Raw genomic sequence first — 21,370 nt, 5'->3', positions numbered from 1 at the left:
AGGTATCTTCAAGCCGGGGTTTGCTGTGAGTAGCTGATAATCCACCATGTGGAATAATTGGTAGTTAGACTGATGGAGACAGGGAATTGGTCCTGTATGGACAGGATCTGTTTGGTATTGGGCCCGATACCAAGATGGCAGATTTGAATGGTGCACCTCGCGCTGTATAATATAGCAGCATTTTGTAGCCTTCACAGTGATGGCAGGTACCCGCTAACTTGCCATTAAGCTTGATGCTTATCTATTGATGTATCTGTTCATCCATTTATCTGTCAAGGTCCGAGCACTGGTTAACGATCTTCAGCTTGATGAGTGCTTCCAGCTGTTCACATCTGCTGCCACAGCAGCAGTCTAATTAGAAACCTGGATGTCTCCACACATGGTGCAAAGTTATCATTGTATTCTCATCACCCGGTGTGGTGATACTAAACAGGCCGAAGCTTGACTATTAATGACCCCTTCCTCCCACCCTGAGTCATACTCACTTTGAAAGTTGTCATTTTGATGCATTGCGCTCCAGCCGGTTCTGCCAAGGACACTTAGCTGATGACACCGGCAGCTTTGAGACTTCTTTGGAAATATTTCATCCCCAGCAGGAAGTGGAGAGGAGAAAAACCTTACCAATAGATGGTGTCTGCCGGCTTGCATTTGGTTGTCTAAATAAGCTCATCTTTAGAGGGGAAAAAATGCATGGATATTGATTTGCTGTGGTTGTGGCAAGGTTAATGAAAAGGGTGCTAATAGAAAAAGCAGGGGGAGTACTTTGTCACAGGGCTTTTATGACTGTCCCTACATACTCTGTCCAAGGCCAAACCGCTTCATACTGCTTAAGATGAGACAAGCCGTCTGCAGCTGAGAGACTGGCGGCGTTTGTTTTTTCGTGAATAATCAAAGCATTCTTCCAATAAAGCGATTCATTGTGTGAGGTTCACCGGTGTCAGGAAAGGGAAGGGCGGTGGATTTGTTTACAGCAACATTACTTTGGCCGTACAGGTAGTTTGTCCTGGGAAGTTCTCTCTCTGTAGTTTGTGTGTATTCGTGAACTTTGAAGCATATGGGCGATGCCGGCCTCAAAGTGTTATCCAGATGTTCCTGCTTGATACCGTTCAGGATGCTGGCTGCATTATAATAAAGCAGGGGCAGAATGAATGTAAGAGTTACCGGTGTCCATAAACCAACAGCAGGAGAAGAAAACAATCTGTGAATCTGCTTCCAGCCCAGCCTCATTTGTCAGACACTGAGTGATTCTAATCACATTGTTTGGGTTGAGGATGTGGCTCTGATTTTTAAATCACCATGTCACCTCACTGGGCGAAGGTGATTAGTGTGGGTGTTTGTGTTCCAAGTGATTGTATTTGACTTTCATGTGATTGGAGAGGTGTTATATATTCTAAATGGATCAACTTTGAGTGTATATTGGGCACACATACATAAATGCACATACACGCGACTTTATTAATTTTCTCCCTTTTGCAAACAGGTCACCGTGAGCTAAACTGCTCGTGTCAGCCTCATGTCTGCTGTAGCATTTAGATTCCTGCTGCTGCAGCTTGATTCCAGTAAACTGATGAACGGGATTTACCTCAAATCAAAGATGCATTTGTAGCTTTTAATTTTGAGCAATTGTTACAGTTTTTTAAACAATTACACATTGTTTTGCAGCTAATGAAACAATAAATGCACACACTAGTGGCTCACGTGCAGTTAACTGTAACCTCAAACCCCGTCACATTTGTGATTTAATTGCAAACGAGTGGCTGTCTTTGAGGAATTTACAATTAAAAGCAATCCATTTCTTTTCTTTTAAACCACATTGTTATGCAGTGACAGACATAACAGTATCAAATATTTGACTTTCATTAGAGAGTGGAATAATAACAATAGATGGTGTAAACACATTTTTACATAGTTGCTGTTAAACTGTTTTCTCATGAGAGTACCTGAAATGTAAGATGGCAAACGCAGGAAGGCTCTTATAGGTTTGCTATTGAAACAGGTTTTCATGTGATAGAAAGTGTTCCAGCTATAACGCCAGTCACTGGTTGCAGTCATTATTTTTATTGCCTTTAGGGCTGCCACGATTAGTCGACTAGTCACGATTACGTCGACTATCAAAATCGTCAACGACTGATTTAATACTCGACGCGTCGTTTGAAGCTTTGTAAGATCACATAAGACGCAGGAATAAGTAGTAGGATTTAAGAGTGTAATAACGGACTGAAACAGAAGATGGCAGCACTGCATGTACAAGGATGCCAGCTGCCGTTAAACCCCGAAGAAGAAGAAGAAGCTCTGTCCCAGATTTCATAGCGCATGTCACTACCCGATCCGTACCGGAAACCCGATCGGTACCCCGCATGCGCAAATCTTACGTCACTTCCTCTCTTTGCCAACATTGCGACATTCAATATATTTGAATGATACGGTTAGCGCCCAGTTAGCTCCTAGCATTTCTCAACAGCTCTGCCTCCTTTTCGACTGCCCGGGACATTTAAACAATGGATAATCCATTTACAAACAAATTCATGCTTTTCTCCTCAACAGAGAGCGTTCCCCGATTGAACAACAGCGCCGTAAAATAAGAAGAATGGCGCCTAATTACAGACTTAATAATATTGACTTAGCAATGTGTCAGGTAAAGATTCATCAGCCAGATTAAGTGTTTACTGACAATTGACAGTGATAGCGGACATCATCATCACTATTCCAGTCAATCCTCTCCACACAGACAAGCATAAACACACTCGACTATCACTAAATCAAATTTAACACACGTTTGTAATGACGCCAATTCATTTTACAATGGGGTTCATTCGCTCGGTCAGCAGGTGGCAGTATGCTCTTATACTGGGGAGTACACTGCTATTAAACGAACAGAAGAAGAAGAAAACATCTGCACATGCGCGGTACGGATCGGGTAGACCCGATTTGTACGGTCCGACTTTGCACATGCGCAGTAAGGATCAGGGAGTCCCGATCCGTAACTATCTTTTTATTTTTCGTTTTTGTCTACATTGTACTGAAATGCTTCATTATTGCAAACATTTTAAGATATACTTATTACTCTAAACATTTTAACAGATACTCTGACCCATAACTATCGTAAAACGCTACGACCGGAAGTAGACACCTTTCGCGCATGCGGGTACCGATCGGGTTTCCGGTACGGATCGGGTAGTGACAGCGCAGCCCAGCTCAGTTTCTAACAATGGCGGCAGCTAGTTAGTTTTAATGTTACTCTTATTATTCTTTCTGGGTCACAAAATAAATGTTTAACATATTTTCAGGCGAGAATGTAGCTGTGTAAACCTCAAATATCTGCTCAGTTTATCAAGACACCACATATTTTCAAAAGCGCTCTGACGTTTTCGGAGACATCTGTTACCCACTAGCTCGATAGCTAGCCGGGGGCTAGGCTCACTAGAGCACGTGAGAACACCGGACTCCCGGTAAATCGTTGTCTTTCGATACTCAGGTTAAATATATATAAGTCACTTGGATAACTTCAAAATGTTATTGTTTGGCTTTTTGTAGTGTTTTATTTGTTCCTGAGTAAATCGGTTTGGCTGAGATTAAAGTTATAGTTTTTACACAGCTGAATAAACTTCAAGCAGACAGCTGATTATCAGAAGTGTGAGATGCTCGAGAATTTACTCCGGTGTCCTGTTATATTTTAGATAGCAAGGAGTTTATTAAACTCCACTGAAACAATCTGCAAATTTCATTAAAATTTAATAAACTATCATCTTGTCTTTATTTTTAGTTAGCACCTTAAACACTTAAAGCTGTAAGCTAATGATAGTTATATAAGAGCAGATGCTGCTGGTGCAATAAGCTGCAAGTTTTCCGTCCAATGGATGATGATCTGATTAGTCGACTAATCACAAAAATAATCGGTGACTAGTCGACTATCAAAATAATCGTTTGTGGCAGCCCTAATCGCCTTATGGACAAAATTTCTAATTGAGTCATTGAACGAGTACATGTCACACACTGTTAAGCTATACAGTGCAGTGCCAAGAATTCAGAGGATTCTGAGTGATCATTCAAATTCCTAATTCTGAGTTTTTGGTCCTTATTTTAGATCCTTTAGCTTAATGTCGGCAGCTTCCCACCAGTGTTCAGGTTGCTTCTTATCTCTCTGTCTCTGTGCTCTGGACAGGGATGGATTTTCTGTTGTGACAGGCACAGGGAGATGAGCCAAAGTGGTGTGCCTGTGTGTGCTGTGTATTATCCATGTTGTGAGGACAAAATCTGTTTGCGTAATCACATTGTGGGGGGTGGGGGGCGCGCTCACAACCGTTTAGTGGAATAGGAGCAAGTTGCAGTAATGTTGGTCAGTAAATCTGTGAGTGAAGATTGAGTAAGGTTGGCAAGTAGCTGGAGTAGTTTGTGCTAGTTGTCACTGTCTGGCACAATTTCGATGAAGCGCTGGGCGTTTACAGTTGGGGCTAGCATTAAGTTTAGTCTGGGACAAGTGTTGGAGGCAAGTATATAATGTTAGACACAGGATTTACAGAATGCATTAATGTCAGTGAGTACCCTGACAAAGATAGAAGCACTTGAGTGCGTGTGGCTGTGTGTGTCAGGTTGGATGACAGCTGATGGCAGACCTCCAGACATCAATGAGCAGCACAGGAAAGACACACCACGTTATGCTGCTTTCATTGTTTCATCTCGGGCCACTGCTGCTGGGATGTAGGCTGTAATTTGAGGCGGCATTATGCATTCATGCAATTAGTAACATTTAGTGCTTGGATTATAATTATGAACCCCTCAGTGATTCTGCAGAGGATATCCTTTCAATTGAATCAAGTGACCAAGCTCTCACATTTATATGCAGAAGTCTTTAGAGGTGCACGAATAAATATCAGGTAATCATCTGTTTTTGCTAAAGTAAGAGGAGTAATACACCAATACACAATTAATTAATATACTATTTATTTATTTTAGGACTGAAATAAACCCAGATGCTTTCAAGATATGAAAGATCTGGATAACTGCATGTTAAATTGTAGCATTTAGTGAGATACTGTATCTCTCATTAATTAGTACATCTCTTTCTTTTTCCCAAGATTACATTGATAGGTTCTACAAATGTGCTGAAATTTCTGTCTGGAGGCTGGATGATGTGTAGTATAATATAGTTTGTGTTTTTTCTTGTGATTGACATATTTAATGTCTCTTCCAGCAATCTGCGGTTCCTGATGATAGCACTGGCCTATGCAGTCCCCACAGGAGTGATTGCTGGCTGGGCGGGCGTCCTCGACATGGTTCTTACACCAGCCAAAGTCAGCCAGGTATGGCACAAACGCACACACAGGATAACATACCGCCTTTGCACCAGCTTCAGTAAAGTGAAGTACCTCAAAGCATTCAGTAAGAGGCTGTTTCTTCAGATTTCATTTTTTTTTCAAGTGCCCTTTTGAAAGAACAGGTCAGTACTGGTGTTTTGACTGCCTTTTGAGGAAAGTGTGGAGACGAGGTCAGCATTTTTCCTTCATAACAGACTAGTTTACATCTGGGTTGCCCTTTAGGTGGGTAAACTGCAAAAAAATATGTATGAATATTTGTATTTCTCTTATTTGACTAGTTAAGTAGTCAGTTTTTATCCACCTGTGTCTATAATTTGAAAAGCTTTTCACACACTGAGTGGAACAATGGGGCGAACAGTGGGGTCCTTTCTTGTTCTCATTGTTGCATCTTGAAATATATCTCAGACGTTCTTCCTGCCAGTAAACTGTAAGGTCTGTTATTATCAAGATGATGCACTGAAATGACATTACACACATAGAACACGTGAAGATATTCAGGACTGAGAAATATATTTTGATGTGGAAGGAATTCTGACGTTTGGATTCTAAAGAACCAGTTTGCAAGGGTGTATTAATCCACTCTTATGCAGGAATAAATACACACTGTCACTCCCCATGTGAAACCTAAAAATAACCAAATATGATCACATATTTTGATTTGGTGCTGTCTTTTTTCTGTTTTGCACTTATCGAGCCTACACATAGCTGCGTCTTTTGTGAAGGGCACAATCGATTGCAAATCGCTATCCGCATGCCTGCCAGCCGTCTTCAATTTGAGACAGAAAAACAGAGTAATGTTGAGCGGTGCAGCTTGGAGGAAGGAAAAAAGCTCTGGATGGTTTGCATCTTCCAGGTCTCAACACAGCAGCATGTCAAAAGGCAAAGGAAGCAGCTTTTCAAGGTTATCGCCAGACAGGTGCTGCTGGAGAGGAGATCACACGCAGCAGAGCGGGGGATGAAACACTTCTTGTCACACCCTCTACATTATACCTCTGTCAAGAGGAAGCAGAGCGTATACAGAATTGTTCTTAGATTTCATTTGTTCTAAAAAGATTTTTTTCTCTCAAGTTCTTTTTATCCATGACATTTGAAAACACAAAGAGTATGTTGCAGTGAGATGAGCTATCCCTTGGGTGTAAAAGTTGAGCTTAAAAATAAATGAAACGATGTGCGTGGTGGAGTACGAATGCAACTGAAGCTTTGTTCTTTGGGTGTGGAGACATTGAAGTCATGTTGAACTAAGGAAAAGCAAATACTGCATTTTATTTTGTTTTAGCTTAAGATGCACCCACAGATCCCAATCGCAGCTCTAGCTTATCTTGTTTTTCTGTCTGTTTTAAACTTTGACTGTCACATCCAGAGACGGTGCAGACAGACGCTGTGCTGGGAGTAAAATAGGCATTAAAAAAATGCAAGCTCTCATCTAATTAGATCTTTTTCTTCTTTCCCCAAGCACCAATGCATTTGCACTGGAATTTTTGTTTCAGTGCAAACTAGGGATGCACTGATACCGATACTGGTATCGGGTATCAGGGCCGATACTGTAAAATGTGTGTGTACTCATACTCGTAAAAGTTGACCGATACCATGAACCGATACCAACTTATTTCATTAGTCAGAGGGTGGCTTGTCATTTCTGTTGTAGTTTTTTAGATTGGCCACTAGGGGGACATCCCGCGCTAAACAGGCACAGGGTTAGGCGAGTGAGACTGGCGGCTCCAGATAAAAAAGAGAAACTGGAGGCTGCTGTAGCTAGGCTAAACAAAATGTCAGCAGTGTGGAACAGCCAACTTTAACTCAGGTTTTGGAAAAGCGATGAAAAATGTCAAGAGAAAATCCACGGGCAGTTAAAATAACAGAGGCTCTGACTCATTTTATCGCTCTGGATGACCAGCCAATGCCGGTCATGGAAAACATAGGATTGCACCGTCTTCTCAGCATACTCGAGCTGCGATATGAAATATAATAAATAAACAGAAGCTCAGGACAGTGCCAATAGTTCAGTGATATTTTGTTAAATTACAATGTGGAGACTCTGCAATAATTTAAGTGAAGTGCTTTTTTTTTTTTTCACTTGAATTTTTTGGGTGGTCATTTTAATTAAGATTTTATTTTTTATCGGCAGAGAATAAAATAAAACCTGTCTTCCAATTAATTGCATTTGTGTGTGTGTGTGTGGTAGAAGTATCGGTTTTTGTACTCTGTATCGGCAAGTACTCGGATCCAAGTATCGGTTTGAAAAAATTGGTATCGTTGCATCCCTAGTGCAAACTTTTCCCTTTGCATTTGCCTTCAGCTCTTACTGCCATTTTAAAATGAACAAAGCATTAATAGCAAAAGAGAAATTCCCAACTTCCTGTTAATTTCTTCTTGCTTTGCAATGATTTGCTCACAAACACACGTTTACACCTTTGCTTTACTGTGGAATCATTTTCTGAATCCACGCCTGGTTGAAATTGGATGTAACAGCTCATCAAACAAATGTTAATATTACACAAAGATGACCAGATGCAAAATGCATCATTCAGTTGATGATTTAATTTGAGTGAAAAAAGGTTTTCACAAACCGATGTGGAAGTAATTGCCCCCTAAACCTAGTAACTGGTTGTGCCAGCCTTGGCTGCAGAACAGCATTCAGCCATTTGCATTGCTGTGGAGGAAATTTTGCTCAGTCTTCTTTGCAGAATTCTTTTTATTCATCCACGCTGGAGGGGTTTCCAGCATAATATTTGTTTTTTAGCTGTTTCTTTAGATGATGGCTTGATGTGTTGCTTTTTAAATTTCTATCGTTTGGCCTACTTCACTTTGTCAGTCTGACAGATTCTATTTGATGGATGTCTTGATTCAGCAGGTCTGATATTAATCATGCCTGGGTGTGGCTGGTGAAATTTATTCAGTTAAGTCAGATGATTTATCATAGGTTTGGACATTAAAAAAATTATTTTTGTCTAAAATAAAAATGTATTTGATCTTTAACGTGTGACAAATATGTGAAAAAGAAATCAGGAAAGGGGCAAATCCTTTTTTCACTGCACCGTATATCAAATTCTATTTTCACTTCTTTTTCTTTTCTAGTGCACACATTTGGTAACTCAGTTCTGCTGCTGATTCATGCAGTCATTTATCCTTGGTGTGTTTCAAGACCTAACCTCATCTCTCCTCCTCCTCCCTCTCTCTGTCAGCATTTTTCTCACACATGCTTCTTCGGGGTCCTTTTCTGGAATAAAGATGCTTCTGTCATCTGTTTCCACAGCTAGCCACCGAGCCTGAGTGAGAGGTGACCATGAGTGCCGTGAGGCAGTAAGAGCAATCAGTTGTCACTGGATTAGACAAATGTTGATGTCTCCTTTTTCTTTTTTCTTTTTTCCCCCTCTCCCCCAGAGTCGATTGGAAATACAAACATGTCCTTGTCCCACAGCAGTGTCTGAAAAACTAATAAAGAAATAAAACATGAAGGCGAACAAAACATGCTCTGCAAGTGACAAAGACCGTTACAGCACCTAGCCAGCTCTCTGGTCTCAGTCGTCATGCTGTTTTTTTTTATGACTTAATGAAATACGACCTTGAAGTGATGTTTAACGACTTACAAGGATTGATTGAGTAAATGACTGGAAGAGGGGCCGAGGCACACGGGGATCTGTTGGCAGGGAAATGACACAGCATGTGGTGATTTGACTGGACTAGGAAACTCACGTTTTCATGTTTGTTTGGTTTATACGCGAGTCTTAAAAATATGCGTGAAATTACTGAAGCTCTTAGAACATAGTGTGCACATACAATCACCCCAGGAGGGAAGAAAATGACAAACTCCACCGAGGCCTCGTATCTTGCAGCGAGCAAATACAAGTCAGCAAGTCATGCCTCAATATATTTCCATAGTGACACGGTGTGTGCTGTGTGGCCACCCAGAAAAGAGATTGAGACAACAAAATTTGTGTTTTTTATTTTTTGTAAAAGACTCATGTCAGTGGTTGAATTGCCATTCTTTTCAATTTTCTACCTGCAAATGAGCGCTCTCTTCAAATGCAATCACACCGCAGTTTCTGTGCCTCTCCGCTGTGATTGTTTGTGGTAGGAAGTGGGAGTTGGGGTGAAACTAGGACAAGAGCCATCGAAACGCAAAAGGATGAGAAAAGTAAAAATGGTCACCTATTCTATTATAACAAGGGTAGGGATGGGTATCGTTTAGGTTTTATCCGATACCGGTGCCAAACCGGTACTTTTGAAACGGTGCCGGTGCTTAAAGAATGGAGAACACAAAATTGGTCCAAAAACCTCTCACGTTCAGCTGTTTTGTTTTTTTTTTTGTAAAAAGATAACAATGTGAGCCTTTTCTGCAGCTATGGGGCATATATGGTTTCACTCTTGGCTGGAAGCAGCTTAAACAATGGGAAAAACACAAACTTTGTCCAAAAACCTCTCATGTTTAACTGTTTTCCACTTTTTCTTTGGTCATTTTAGCCTTTTTGGCCAGAGTGAAGGGAGTATCTGCCATCAAACAAGAAGACAGCTGCATGTAGCTATGATGATATTTGCTAGTTCACCTTACATGCATTAATGTAATAACGTGGTTAGCCTACTCAACGTAAATTACACACGGACAACATTAAGCTACCGATGCTGCTAACTCCGGGTCTGATAACAGGCACCACACCTGCAGTAGATGTGCTCGGTGTGAGGTCTCGCAGCAAGCTATCAAATACGGTGCATTTCTCGGCTTTAAAAAAAAAACTGCTATGCGTCGCCAGGTGTTTCATCAGATTTGAGGTGTTACCTCCTTTGACAGTATCACAGTATCAGCTTAAAGCACTTGTTGCAGCTGCTGAGTTTGCATCTTTTGCTGTGAAGTACAGCCAGACTTTTGACCGCTTCGCCTTGGGCATTTTTAATTTGTAGCTCTGCTCTAAAAGAACGTACGTACCTGGACCCGCCTACTATCCTCGGAAACTAAAATGATTGGCTGGAATCCAAAGTGTATCATTCCATACCAGTTGGTGGCGGTAATGCACCTTTCAGTTGTTTGCCAACCGCCAATACAAATGTAAGGAAGAAGAAAGTGTATCACAGCTCAGGAAAAAAAAAGCACTGAAATGTGCGCTGCTTTTCAGTCTGGTTACTACCGTTTATGTCAGAACCGGTGCCATCATGGCACCGGATACCGGTACCCATCCCTAAACAAGGGTGTGTATTTCTGGAATTTGGATACTAGATGCACAGGGGAAGCGCCAAACGTCTGATGCTAAGGATGCCATTTGAGCTCTAGAGGGAAAATGTGCTAAACCTGCAGATACAAGTATCATCACAATCCATAGGTCTCGGGAAATGGGTGCTTTAGTGCTTCAGCTCATCAGTTTTTAATGGAGAGAATGCAGATTGTGTCTTGCTTCTTTTAGTAAGATTGGTTTACTTTTTTTAATACCAATACACAGCCACTGGGAGTTTTGAAGCACTTTTTAACATGTTCTGCCTTCACATAAAACAGTGGTTCCCAAACTTTTTTCGCTGGGCCCCCCTTTGTTTTACAGCAAAATGTTTGTGCCCCCCCCCCTCGCGTGTGCGCACTCACGCACGCGCGCACTAACACATCCTCCAACCACACACACCCATATTTTGCTCAATTGTTTATTTCACACCTCAAACATTTAGTAAACAATTAAGCAAATACAAGTAATCTGCAATAAACTACAGGTAGCAATAAAATAAACTACTAACTCTTCCGCACCTACACGGGTATTTTTGAAAACGCAGCTGTGTCGTCCACACGTAAACGGCGTTTCGAATCACCGAAAACTGAGATTTTTTTAAAACTCCTTTTTTGCGTTTACATGTGGACGAGGAATACAGAGTTCGTCACGCAATGTCAAAGGTATGTGCCTTTTTTCACGTCACGCTATACGCCACGTTATTGTTTACATGAGATGAATTGCAGAATGGCGGATAGTCAGATTAACAGTATTTTGTCTCTATCTTCAGGTTTTACACACTTACATATAAACACGTAGTTACTGTCCCTCTATTTACAAAGGCAGAGGCATCACGGTGTGATTATTTTACATGTAGTTGTTTTTTTCCTGTGTAATAATATTCAACATTGCTGTCAATATATTTGTCAAAAAAAATGCCTCTCTGTGCAAAATGGGTTTAAAAACATAAACAGCTGTGGGATACTGTTTGATGTTATTTGTATCCCGCTGTAACTTTACTGTATAAAGAGCAAACATCTCCAAAATGTCAGGAGTAGTTAGTCATTACAACAAGTGTTTGTGAACTAAAAATCAAGAATGTGGGATACTGTTAGTCCGTGATTTAAACAGCCCAGCGCTGCTCCCGACACAGGGTAAACCAATTCTGCAGGGAGACCTACCTCAGCACTTGTGCAGGTGAAACCAAAGGGAAGATTTGCTTCACCATATTTTCTAGTCTTTGGCTTAGAATGAAGTTGGTTTGGAAACATATTCAGCGATGCTTCATCTCCTGCTTTGCGTTTGTCTAGGCGCCCCATGCTAGGGCTCTGCGCCCCCCACACTTTGGGAAGGTCTGACATAAAACACTTCTCAGCATTAAACACCGCTTTGTGGATTTTTAGGATTACACGAAGAGATTCAGCATTAGCACAACACGCCACTTCTTCTCAGAGGATTTGTTTATGACATTGGCTCAAAATGGCTTATAACATGCGATTAAGAGAGAAAACGGAAACAAACACATTAACACGATATGGCTTTCTCCATCCTGACTGCAGCCATCGCCAGCTTATTGACACAGTCACAAAATAGCAGACATGATTAAGCTTCAGGCTTGGCCTTTTAAAGGATCCAAGCTCTGAGAACGCTGCAGTTAATTAACTCTCCACCCACACATGAAACATAGTAATTTGTATCTTTTGAATTGAAATGGCTTGGCATGCAATTTGTGTTTAGCTCCCCGAACTGGCGCGGAAACCGATGTGACATACACCATAGAAAATCCTAGCATCAGTGCTGCGCGGCCTACCTGGAAGATAAACAGCAATTATAGGTGCTACAGGGTTGTGGGTGTTTTGATTCATAATATATATTTTTAGATCTTTGTTATTTACTTGGGGAGTGCAGTTCACCTCTCTGTGCTGCTTCAGGCTATGCAAACATGAGATGAGTGCCTTTGCACTGAGCTTCACTGCTTCACAGAAGGCTGGCCCACACACAACTCTGATCAAATATAATGGCATTTTGGCATGCATCACTTGTAAGCTAGAATCAGTCTACATTTAATAACTTTGATAGTCCACTTTTCTTCATCGTGAACTTTCTTGACAGATTGGTGCAGAGTGTGATTAAGCAGAAAGCATCAGATCCTGCTTTAGATTCAGCTTCCTCACTGAGTGGTCTACCATCTGAATTTGACTTAATGAAAGTTATTGTCCGTAGAAGACTTATGAGAACCAAACGTATTTATTGGCACTTTGACTTTTGCTCTGAGTGTGAGAGAGAGAGAAAGGGAGGGTGCTGTATTTTACCTGTTATTGATTCTGTGGCAGTCCCTTGGTCAAAGCGTCCTTTCTTCTGACTTTAAGTGTGTGTGTGTGTGTGTGTGTGTGTGTGTGTGTGTGTGTGTGTGTGTGTGTGTGTGTGTGTGTTTTGACTTTCATCCTGGTAAATAAAAGGACGGCAAGCTTTGCACACATACACACATGCAACATTGCCAACCCTGGCAATTTACCGGACACGGTGATTGGCAGGCCTTCACAGTCTTCAGGCACTTAGAGCCTGCTCTCTGTCTAACTCTGTCCTCACAGTCATGGACTGCATGTTGAACAGGGTATATGCTTTTCTGTTTCTGTTCTTTTCTCTTGGCTTTTCTCTCCCAAACCACCACCTCATTTTCTTTTGTTTTCTTTCTTTCTCTCTCTTTTTTAAACACAGGTGGATGCAGGCTGGATTGGTTTCTGGTCGACCATTGGTGGATGTGTGTTCGGAGTGGCAATGGCCCGGTGAGTTATACCATCCTTTTTGTGTGTGTCTGTGCCACTCTGACTACTGAATGTGGATTGAAAGTGAAGCTGTACTTTAACACTGCATTATGCATTATGAGTGAAAAAGACCTGCCATGAAGTGTTGGTTTAAATGTGCTGTGAATGTGTGTATGCATGCAAGGATGAAAGAATGACGGTGGATGCTTCACTCCATCACTTAAGTGCTGAAAAACAGTTGAGAGCAGTGCAACTTTGACTATTTGTTTTTGTTATTGTCAAGCCCATCATGAGAGCGACAGTTGGTAGCTTCATATTACTGGCTTTCATTGCAAATGACTGATAACCATTGACTGATCACTGCGTAGTAGTAGTAATAATAATAATAATAAATGTTATTTATGAGCGCCTTTCAAGTCACCCAAGGACACTTTACAATAGGATAAAACACTTAGTAAAACAATGGCAGAATAAGAACAATAAAATAAAAGCACAAGATAAAATTAACAAACAGTGGATTCACAGTGAATATGCAGATTTGAACAGATGAGTTTTGAGTTGGGATTTAAACTGTGGGGGAGAACCAGTGTTTCTTATTTCTGGGCGCAGAGCAGCTGAAAGCTCTGCTCCCATGGTGGTGAGGCGGAAGGAAGGTACAGCAAGCTGGATAGAAGAAGAAGAACGAAGTGAACGGGCAGAACAGGTGGTGGTTAACAGGTCAGAAAGGTAAGGAGGAGCGAGGTTATGAATGGCCTTGAAGGTGAGCAGAAGAAGTTTGAATATTATCTGGAATTTCACAGGGAGCCAGTGAAGTTCCTGAAGAACACGTGATGTGCTGGTAGGAGGGGTTCTGGTGATAATGCGAGCAGCAGAGTTCTGAACCAGTTGAAGCTTATGGAGGGATTTTTGGGGGAGACCATGCAAAAGAGAATTGCAGTAGTCAATACGGGAGGTAACAAGACTGGACAAGAATGGACGTAGACTGGGTGGAAAGAGAAGGAAGCAATCTGTTAATGTTACGTAGATGGAAGTAGGCAGAACGGGTGAGATTATTGATGTGAGATTTACAGGATAGTGAACTGTCTAGGATGACACCAAGGCTCTTAACCTGAGGAGAAGGGAAAACACACGTTCAGACTGTAATGACCTGTCCATGTTTAGACCACTGATATGTAACACATGTCCCTGCTGCACCTGCTAATAAACCTCTCAAATAACCAAACTACATGGACCAAGCAACAATCTCACCCATGTTGTGTCACTTTTGTGTTGTGTAATAACTTAATTAACTTAAAGTGCGAGTCCGCTGATTCCAGAGCTGAACTAGTTTTAGCGTTTCTGATTTTAAATGGCGTTCAGTCTGTTTATCAAACTAAAACTCAATAGAATCAGTGAGGCGTCAAATTAGAAAATAAACATTTACCGTGACCCCTCATTTTACATCTGCACGCCTTCTTCACAGCTGAATCTGACACATTCATATATCTGAATACAGAGTTGCATATAGATGGATGGAGACACTCAGTCATTCCTAATCTGGGCGTCAGGTCCACCAAAGCAGAATAAGTTGTGGCATCAGGAGATGATCGGTGAATTTAAAAAAAAAAAAAAAAAACACACACATTTCTGTCTTGCAGATTTCATTCCTTAAACATAAAATTGAACATAAAGCTATACACACCTCACAGATTCATGGAATTTATGATGATTTGATCTCAAGAGAAAAGACAATGTTGTGTTTGCCGAAAGCCAAAGAGTAGGGAACGATTCTATGGCGATGAAGGTTAAGCAGATACACTGAACCCCACTTGAACATTATTTGCATATTTAAAAGAAAAGGTAAAATGGAGTGCACGTGTATTTTTATTTATTTGTTTAATGTAGTTCAATACTAGCTGGAGAGTTGGCAAATGGAATAACATAATGCAAAAAGACTTTGTGAACAAAGTGTTTCTTTATTCAGGAAGCAATGAAATAATCAAGTGTTCTTCGTGAGAACCTTGGTTGCACCTGTTCTATATAAAAGGCATATTTAAAAAGCGTTGCCTGTGAATGTTTTTCATTGTGTTAATCACTCTGTTCACTTATATGTTGATGTGTACACCTGCCACTTGCAGGGCTGTATTGTTTCTAACAATGTTAATAATTAATAAATATCATAAAGAACAGTGAAGGTTGATTTGAGGTAAAAATAGGAGCTGCTCTTGCTCCTCTCTCGTCTGCTCTCTTTTAATATACGATCTGAGTGCAGCGATGCTGCAATAGAGCGAGGGAAATTGATGCTAATGCAGCTACCACTTCACCTCCAGTGATGGATCGGGAGCCACGCTATGAAGACAAAGTGTGGACTCTGCAAAAGGAAGGGGCTCATTCGTGTCTGATAGATGTATGTTTGTTGTAGGCTGAGGTGCAATCAGCACTACCAAGCAGATCCAGTGTTTTCTTTAAGTTGTAATCAGGGAAATGAGCCTATAACTCGCGCTGTTAATCAATGAAGCTGTTTTGCTGCATTAGGTGAAAGTATATGTAAACAGAACTGTTGAATTATTGGTGTTGATTGCAATAGTCTTAGTCAGTGGATGCATGATTAGTCTTTCTTTGATGCAACAGTTGATGGGTAAATGAAATTCCTCCAACTGCTCCGGTGTCATTTGGGTTGGGGCTTGATTGTGTGAAAGTGACTGAATATAACTTAAGTTCATCCACTTAATGACGGTCTTGTGGTTGGTTGTGGTGAACAGAGATGGGCAACGCGTTACTGTAATCTGATTACTTTTTTCAAGTAACGAGTAAAGTAAGGGATTACTATTGCAAAAACGGTAATTAGATTACTGTTACTTTCCCGTAGGAACGCTGCGTTACTAAAACCGTGATTTTTTTTTATTTTTTATTTTTTTATTTATTTATTTATTTATTTTTTTTTGCGAGAATGTCTCATGACAGTGACGTAAGCGAGTGCGACATTCGTGGCAACAGCTGTGTGCAGATCAACAATGGATCATATACCGAGTGCGGGAGAGAGTATGAGCGTGCAGCGTTTAAAGCGTGGAAGTACTGACCTTACTTTGAGTTTGATTCCATAAAAAGTGACAAAAACATTAGTGTCCGTTGTGCGTGGGAAGAAAACTTCTTTATACAGCGAAAAAAAACCTAAACTTCCAAACAAGCACCGAGTAGCTACGACGTAATGGGAAACTCACAGAGAAACTCGCGGATTCTTCCACTGACCGCTGCACACCTGCACCAGGGTAAACCTCCGCCTGCTTTACAGGTGAAAATAGAGCAACAGGACCGCTAGTCTTTGACTTTATTTATTTTCTGCTGTGTTTTACTTGCATCTATTTGAAAGACTGAGTGTAAACACACAAAAAATATTTTATTTTATGTGCTGGAATGTGCAGAAAATAGGTTTAAATGTTAAACTAATTTCTTCCAGTCAGAGAATGGTGCATTTAATTAAATTTTTACTTGATGCATAAAGTTAAAAGATTAAAACTAATAAAACAAGTTTTAAAAAGAGACTTTTCCATTTGATTACATTTTGTATGATGATTATGCAGAAAAAGTAGAATTGGGCTGAAAGATCTATCACTTTATCACCTATTCAGGTTGTAAATCATGTTTTTAAAAAGTAACTAAGTAATTAATTACTTTTGAAAATAAGTAATCAGTAAAGTAACGGGATTACTTTTTGGGGGAAGTAATCAGTAATTAGTTACTGATTACTTTTTTCAAGTAACTTGACCAACACTGGTGGTGAACACTGGATATCTGTTCATCCATCCACGTTAAAGTTTGTTCATCTGTAGTTGGTAATGATGAATCTACCTGTTGAGCTGCTGCTGTAAATCCAGAAAATTCACATTGCTTGTTCCCTCAGTTAGTTTAAGCAGTACATCATATAATGTACACTGTATTGTTTGTATATATTTATTGCCTAGTTTTCCATGGCCACTCTAGAAATGTGAAACCAGACGTTGGAGACTGATCATGAAAAGCTTTTATGCGGGTGTGCTTTTATACATTTACAAATCAAACACTTATACGCTAACAGGGGACCTTACCAAGGAGTGAGCCACACTATACTTAAAAAAAAGTTTACTTTAATTACATGTATACAGCACTTGATTTGGCTTGCATCACTTTTCCTATTAATGACAGTACAGACCATAAGAATTTTGAAAACAGAAGAAACGCAGTAATTCTTTTATAGCTTTGTTTTCTCTGTGCTGGAGTGAGGTAAGTGGAAAGATAATTTTGTAGTCGCTGACAGATTATTAGACAAGGTCTCAATTTTTATTGGAAAGGTCTGAAACAATCAAGCCTGGAGAATGAGTGGAGTCTTTTGGTGAGCTCGGCCTTCCTCTGGCACCTGTCTATATTATATCAATCAAAACTGCTAAGCTACTGTACTTTTTATCTGAATGGAAAGATGATATGAATATTTGTCTGCAGCACATAAATGATCCTGGTTGGAGGACAGCTTTAGAACTGGGAAGATAATAGGACCTGTGCAAATGTGCAGTTGCCCTTGTTTGATGTAGGAAGTAAAAGCAGGAGACGATTGTTTAACTTGGGTGTCCTAAAGTTTCATTTCTACAACGAAGAAACGTCATCTAAAAAAAACAAAACAGCACAGCAGTGCCCTTCAGTGCTGCGGAAAGCCAGAAAATATGTTAGATCTCGCTTTGTTTACCAAATATGAGAAGGAAAAGCAAGTCCTTTTAAAAATGTTATGACTTCCCGTGTTACCAGTAAAATAATGCCCCATTCTTTTGACTTAAAGCGAGTCAGACGAACGATATTGCACCTTCAAGCTTTGATGATGATGCCAAGAATGGTATGCATGCTGCTATGTTTTATTAAAAGGAATTATTGATGAATTGTCCTCATGCGTGAATGATACATTATAGCCATAATTCTACATGTGCGCCATAATGATGAAGAAAAGTGTATTCTTTTTAAACTCCCCTGCAGTGTGCACCACGGTGTTGCATGACAGGAAGCTGCTATTCTCATGCAGTACTTCCAGTCAACAGGCTCACAGGATTTTAGCTCCTAGATACCATCTAGGAGCTAACCTCCATTTTTTGATTGGAAAAATGTTTCTCCAGAAGAAGAAATTACTTTTAAATGTATTAAATTCTTTTTCCATCTCCCCAAAACTCTCTATTCCCCCTTTCTGTTACTTTTTTTTTCATCAACTTGCTGTATCACAGCATCGTTAGATAAATTCCCAGGAAAGATTGCGCTAATGAACTGAACAGAACAATCTCTGTCCCTTGTCTCACCTGCTAGCAGCCCTTAAGTTGTTAATGTCAAGTTGTAGCTTATTATACGCCACTAGCCGTCCCTCTCCCTTTAGTCAGCACTGTGCGTGCCAGTCGCAAGCACATTTTGCCACAGGGAGCAGGAAATGTTCTTCTTTAAATGCTGTTTTGCTGCAGGTGTTGCAGTTTCACATTTAAAGCGCTACTGCTGCTTAGCTAAATTTATTTGGGTGTCAGCACAAGCCTTTTGCCAAAAAATAAATAAATATCATACACAGGCTCCCTGTGTCTTGGCTCAGTGGATGTTTAAATGGCAGGGACCTCGATCCAGCAGGTGTGGCCCCCGTCATGAAAACATTTGACAAACAATCTTGCATCTGTGTAATTGTCTGGCCCAGACAGATGCCGATTGGACGACAGCGGCACGACACTGCACACTATTTTTATTTATTTATTTTCCTCCAGATTGAGGAGAGTGGAAAGAATAACTAACAAGCTTCACTCATTATCTCCCCATTACAAGCTCTGGGGGAAAAAGGGGGGGCGAGGGGTGAATACGAAGAAGGTGGCAGAAAACAGAACCAGGTTATTCTCCTTCACATCACGGAGGCCGGAGCTGGAAAATACTCCAATAGAGCAAACGCAAATGAGTATCAGCTGCGGCCTAATTTGTTTTTCCTTCAAACAAGAACAGTCTGTGATTGCGTGTTGGTCATCATATTATATCGTTCTTTTTTTCTTTTTTCTTTTTTCTTTTGCAGGATGTCTGCTCCTCACTAAAAACGTAGACGGGCCTAAATTATACTAATGATGATATTTCATCATTCCCTGCAGGCACCGGGGAGCAGAAAATGGAATCTGATTCTACATGACTTAAATGATGCTATCTTTATGGCCAATAAATCCTGTTAGGGGAGTGTAAAAGATAGGCTTTTAATTCTAACTTTACCTCATGAGATGACATGACCCTCTTTACTCTGCGAGTAGTGGAACAGTTATATCTTAATCTTATTTAACAAATCCAATGGAAGTGGCTCTTTCATGCGTCATATGTGACAATCTCATTCCCATGAATGTGACGTATAGTTCCACTTATACAAGACGTTGTAGTGATTTTTTTCTTTTTTTGTTAATTTTAATTGAATTAAAGTTTTTAAATGCAGTTGTATATTTTTGGTTTTTAACAGCACGCTAAAATATTAGCAAAATGTTCAACTCAAAATATCTTTCAAGTTCTTTTGACTTCAAGAACGCAGTGTAATGTTTACTATTTATAATTGATTTTTGCATAATAATAAGTTCTGTGACGAAGATGAATAAATTACTGTATGTAGGTTTTAAACACAATTTTATCTGCTTGTAATTTTTGAAGAGTAAAGGAAGGAACAGCTCAGTGTTACTGGTCTTACTTCTAAACAAGGACCTCCTTATCTGTCATACTCATGGTGGCACGATCTGATATCCTCGTGTTGGTGTTGTTCCCAGATCATCATACTAAAGGTTGTTCCAGGATCAACATTGCAAGTGACCAATCAGAATGTTGTGATGTCATACTTTTGCGACTTCGGGAAAAACCGGCGTAAAACAAAAAACTGTACTTAAGCTGCGAGAAACCGCCTTTGTCCGCCGATCAACGGACCCTAACCCTGACCCTAACCCTGACCCTTTAATAAATGCTAAGCAGAATTGATATTGTCCTTGCAACATTGGAATTTCATAAATGCACGAATGGGTTGGTGCGCAAAAGAATAACGTCACAACAATGTGATTGGTCACTTGCAATGTTGAACCTGGAACAACATTTTCATGATGATCTGGGAACAACACCAACACGACGATATCAGATCATCCCTCATGGTGTGTGATGGATGCTCGTGTTAAATATGGCCAAAGTTTGATTTTTTTTTTCTTTTCATAATTTTATTTTCAGTTCCAACAGCATGTTAATAGAAAAACATACAGTACTTTTGCTGTTCAATATTTACAATATCCCAAAAAATAACAGAAAGAGAGCAGCAAACTAACAACGACAAAAAAACCCCCACAAATCTAAAAATGAAATGTATAAGGCAGCGGTCTCCAACCTTTTTTGCGCCACGGACCGGTTTATGCCCGACAATATTTTCACGGACCGGCCTTTAAGGTGTCGCGGATAAATACAACAAAATAAAACTAGTACTGGTACCAAAAAAAAGAAGATTTATTCATAACACACGTGAAAAGACCAAGGAAAACTGAGTTAACGATAAAAACAATAACAAAATAACGCTGAAAACCGATAAAAACCCTGAAAACTATACATTTCACACCTGAGCCTCAATTGTCACGGCCCGGTACCAAATGACTCACGGACTGGTACCGGTCCGAGGCCCGGGGGTTGGGGACCGCTGGTATAAGGGACTCAGTGTGAAGTTAACTATGATAGTGATATAGAGATCTGGTATCAGGTCTTGATAAGCTGGTCATTTTAAATGTTTCCATGTAGATTAGTGGCTGCCATGCCTTAAGAAATTTGGTGGTTGAACCTGATAGTATATATTTCATCATTTCATCAAGCCACTGTTCATGTGTGGGAGGAGCTTCCTGCTTCCTTAAGTATAAGGCGCCTTGCAGCGAGTGAAGCAAAAGCAATAGAATTCGAATAGTATTTTTAAGAGATTGACGTTTCGAGGTGTCTCTCCAAAGATAGCTGTTAGAGCAGAAGGATCAAATTTAACGTTATATATCTCTGTTTCGAATGAATGAATGAATCCCTGTGTGCTAAAACGTCAGACTGCTCTAAATAATAAATCATGCAATGCTACAGTAGTGGAGTCCAAAAAATGCAAATTTGATCG

The 21,370-nt window shown here is 40.3% G+C and overlaps 1 protein-coding gene across 1 annotated transcript in view; it reads left to right on the top strand.

The window, feature by feature from the left end:
- The window catches only part of slc49a4 (solute carrier family 49 member 4), a 60,137-nt gene that overhangs the window by 18,994 nt on the left and 19,773 nt on the right, over positions 1 to 21,370 (top strand). The window contains exons 5-6 of the mRNA XM_087830158.1: positions 5,192 to 5,300; positions 13,217 to 13,284. Coding sequence (XP_087686284.1) covers positions 5,192 to 5,300; positions 13,217 to 13,284 — 177 coding nt within the window. The remainder of the gene's footprint in view (positions 1 to 5,191; positions 5,301 to 13,216; positions 13,285 to 21,370) is intronic.

The sequence above is a fragment of the Neolamprologus brichardi genome, chromosome 16, assembly GCF_056152115.1.
Source record: "Neolamprologus brichardi isolate AB-2024 chromosome 16, ASM5615211v1, whole genome shotgun sequence".
Lineage (NCBI taxonomy): Eukaryota > Metazoa > Chordata > Actinopteri > Cichliformes > Cichlidae > Neolamprologus > Neolamprologus brichardi.
Note: the sequence above shows the minus strand (reverse complement) of the source record. Positions and strands in the feature narration are given on the sequence as shown.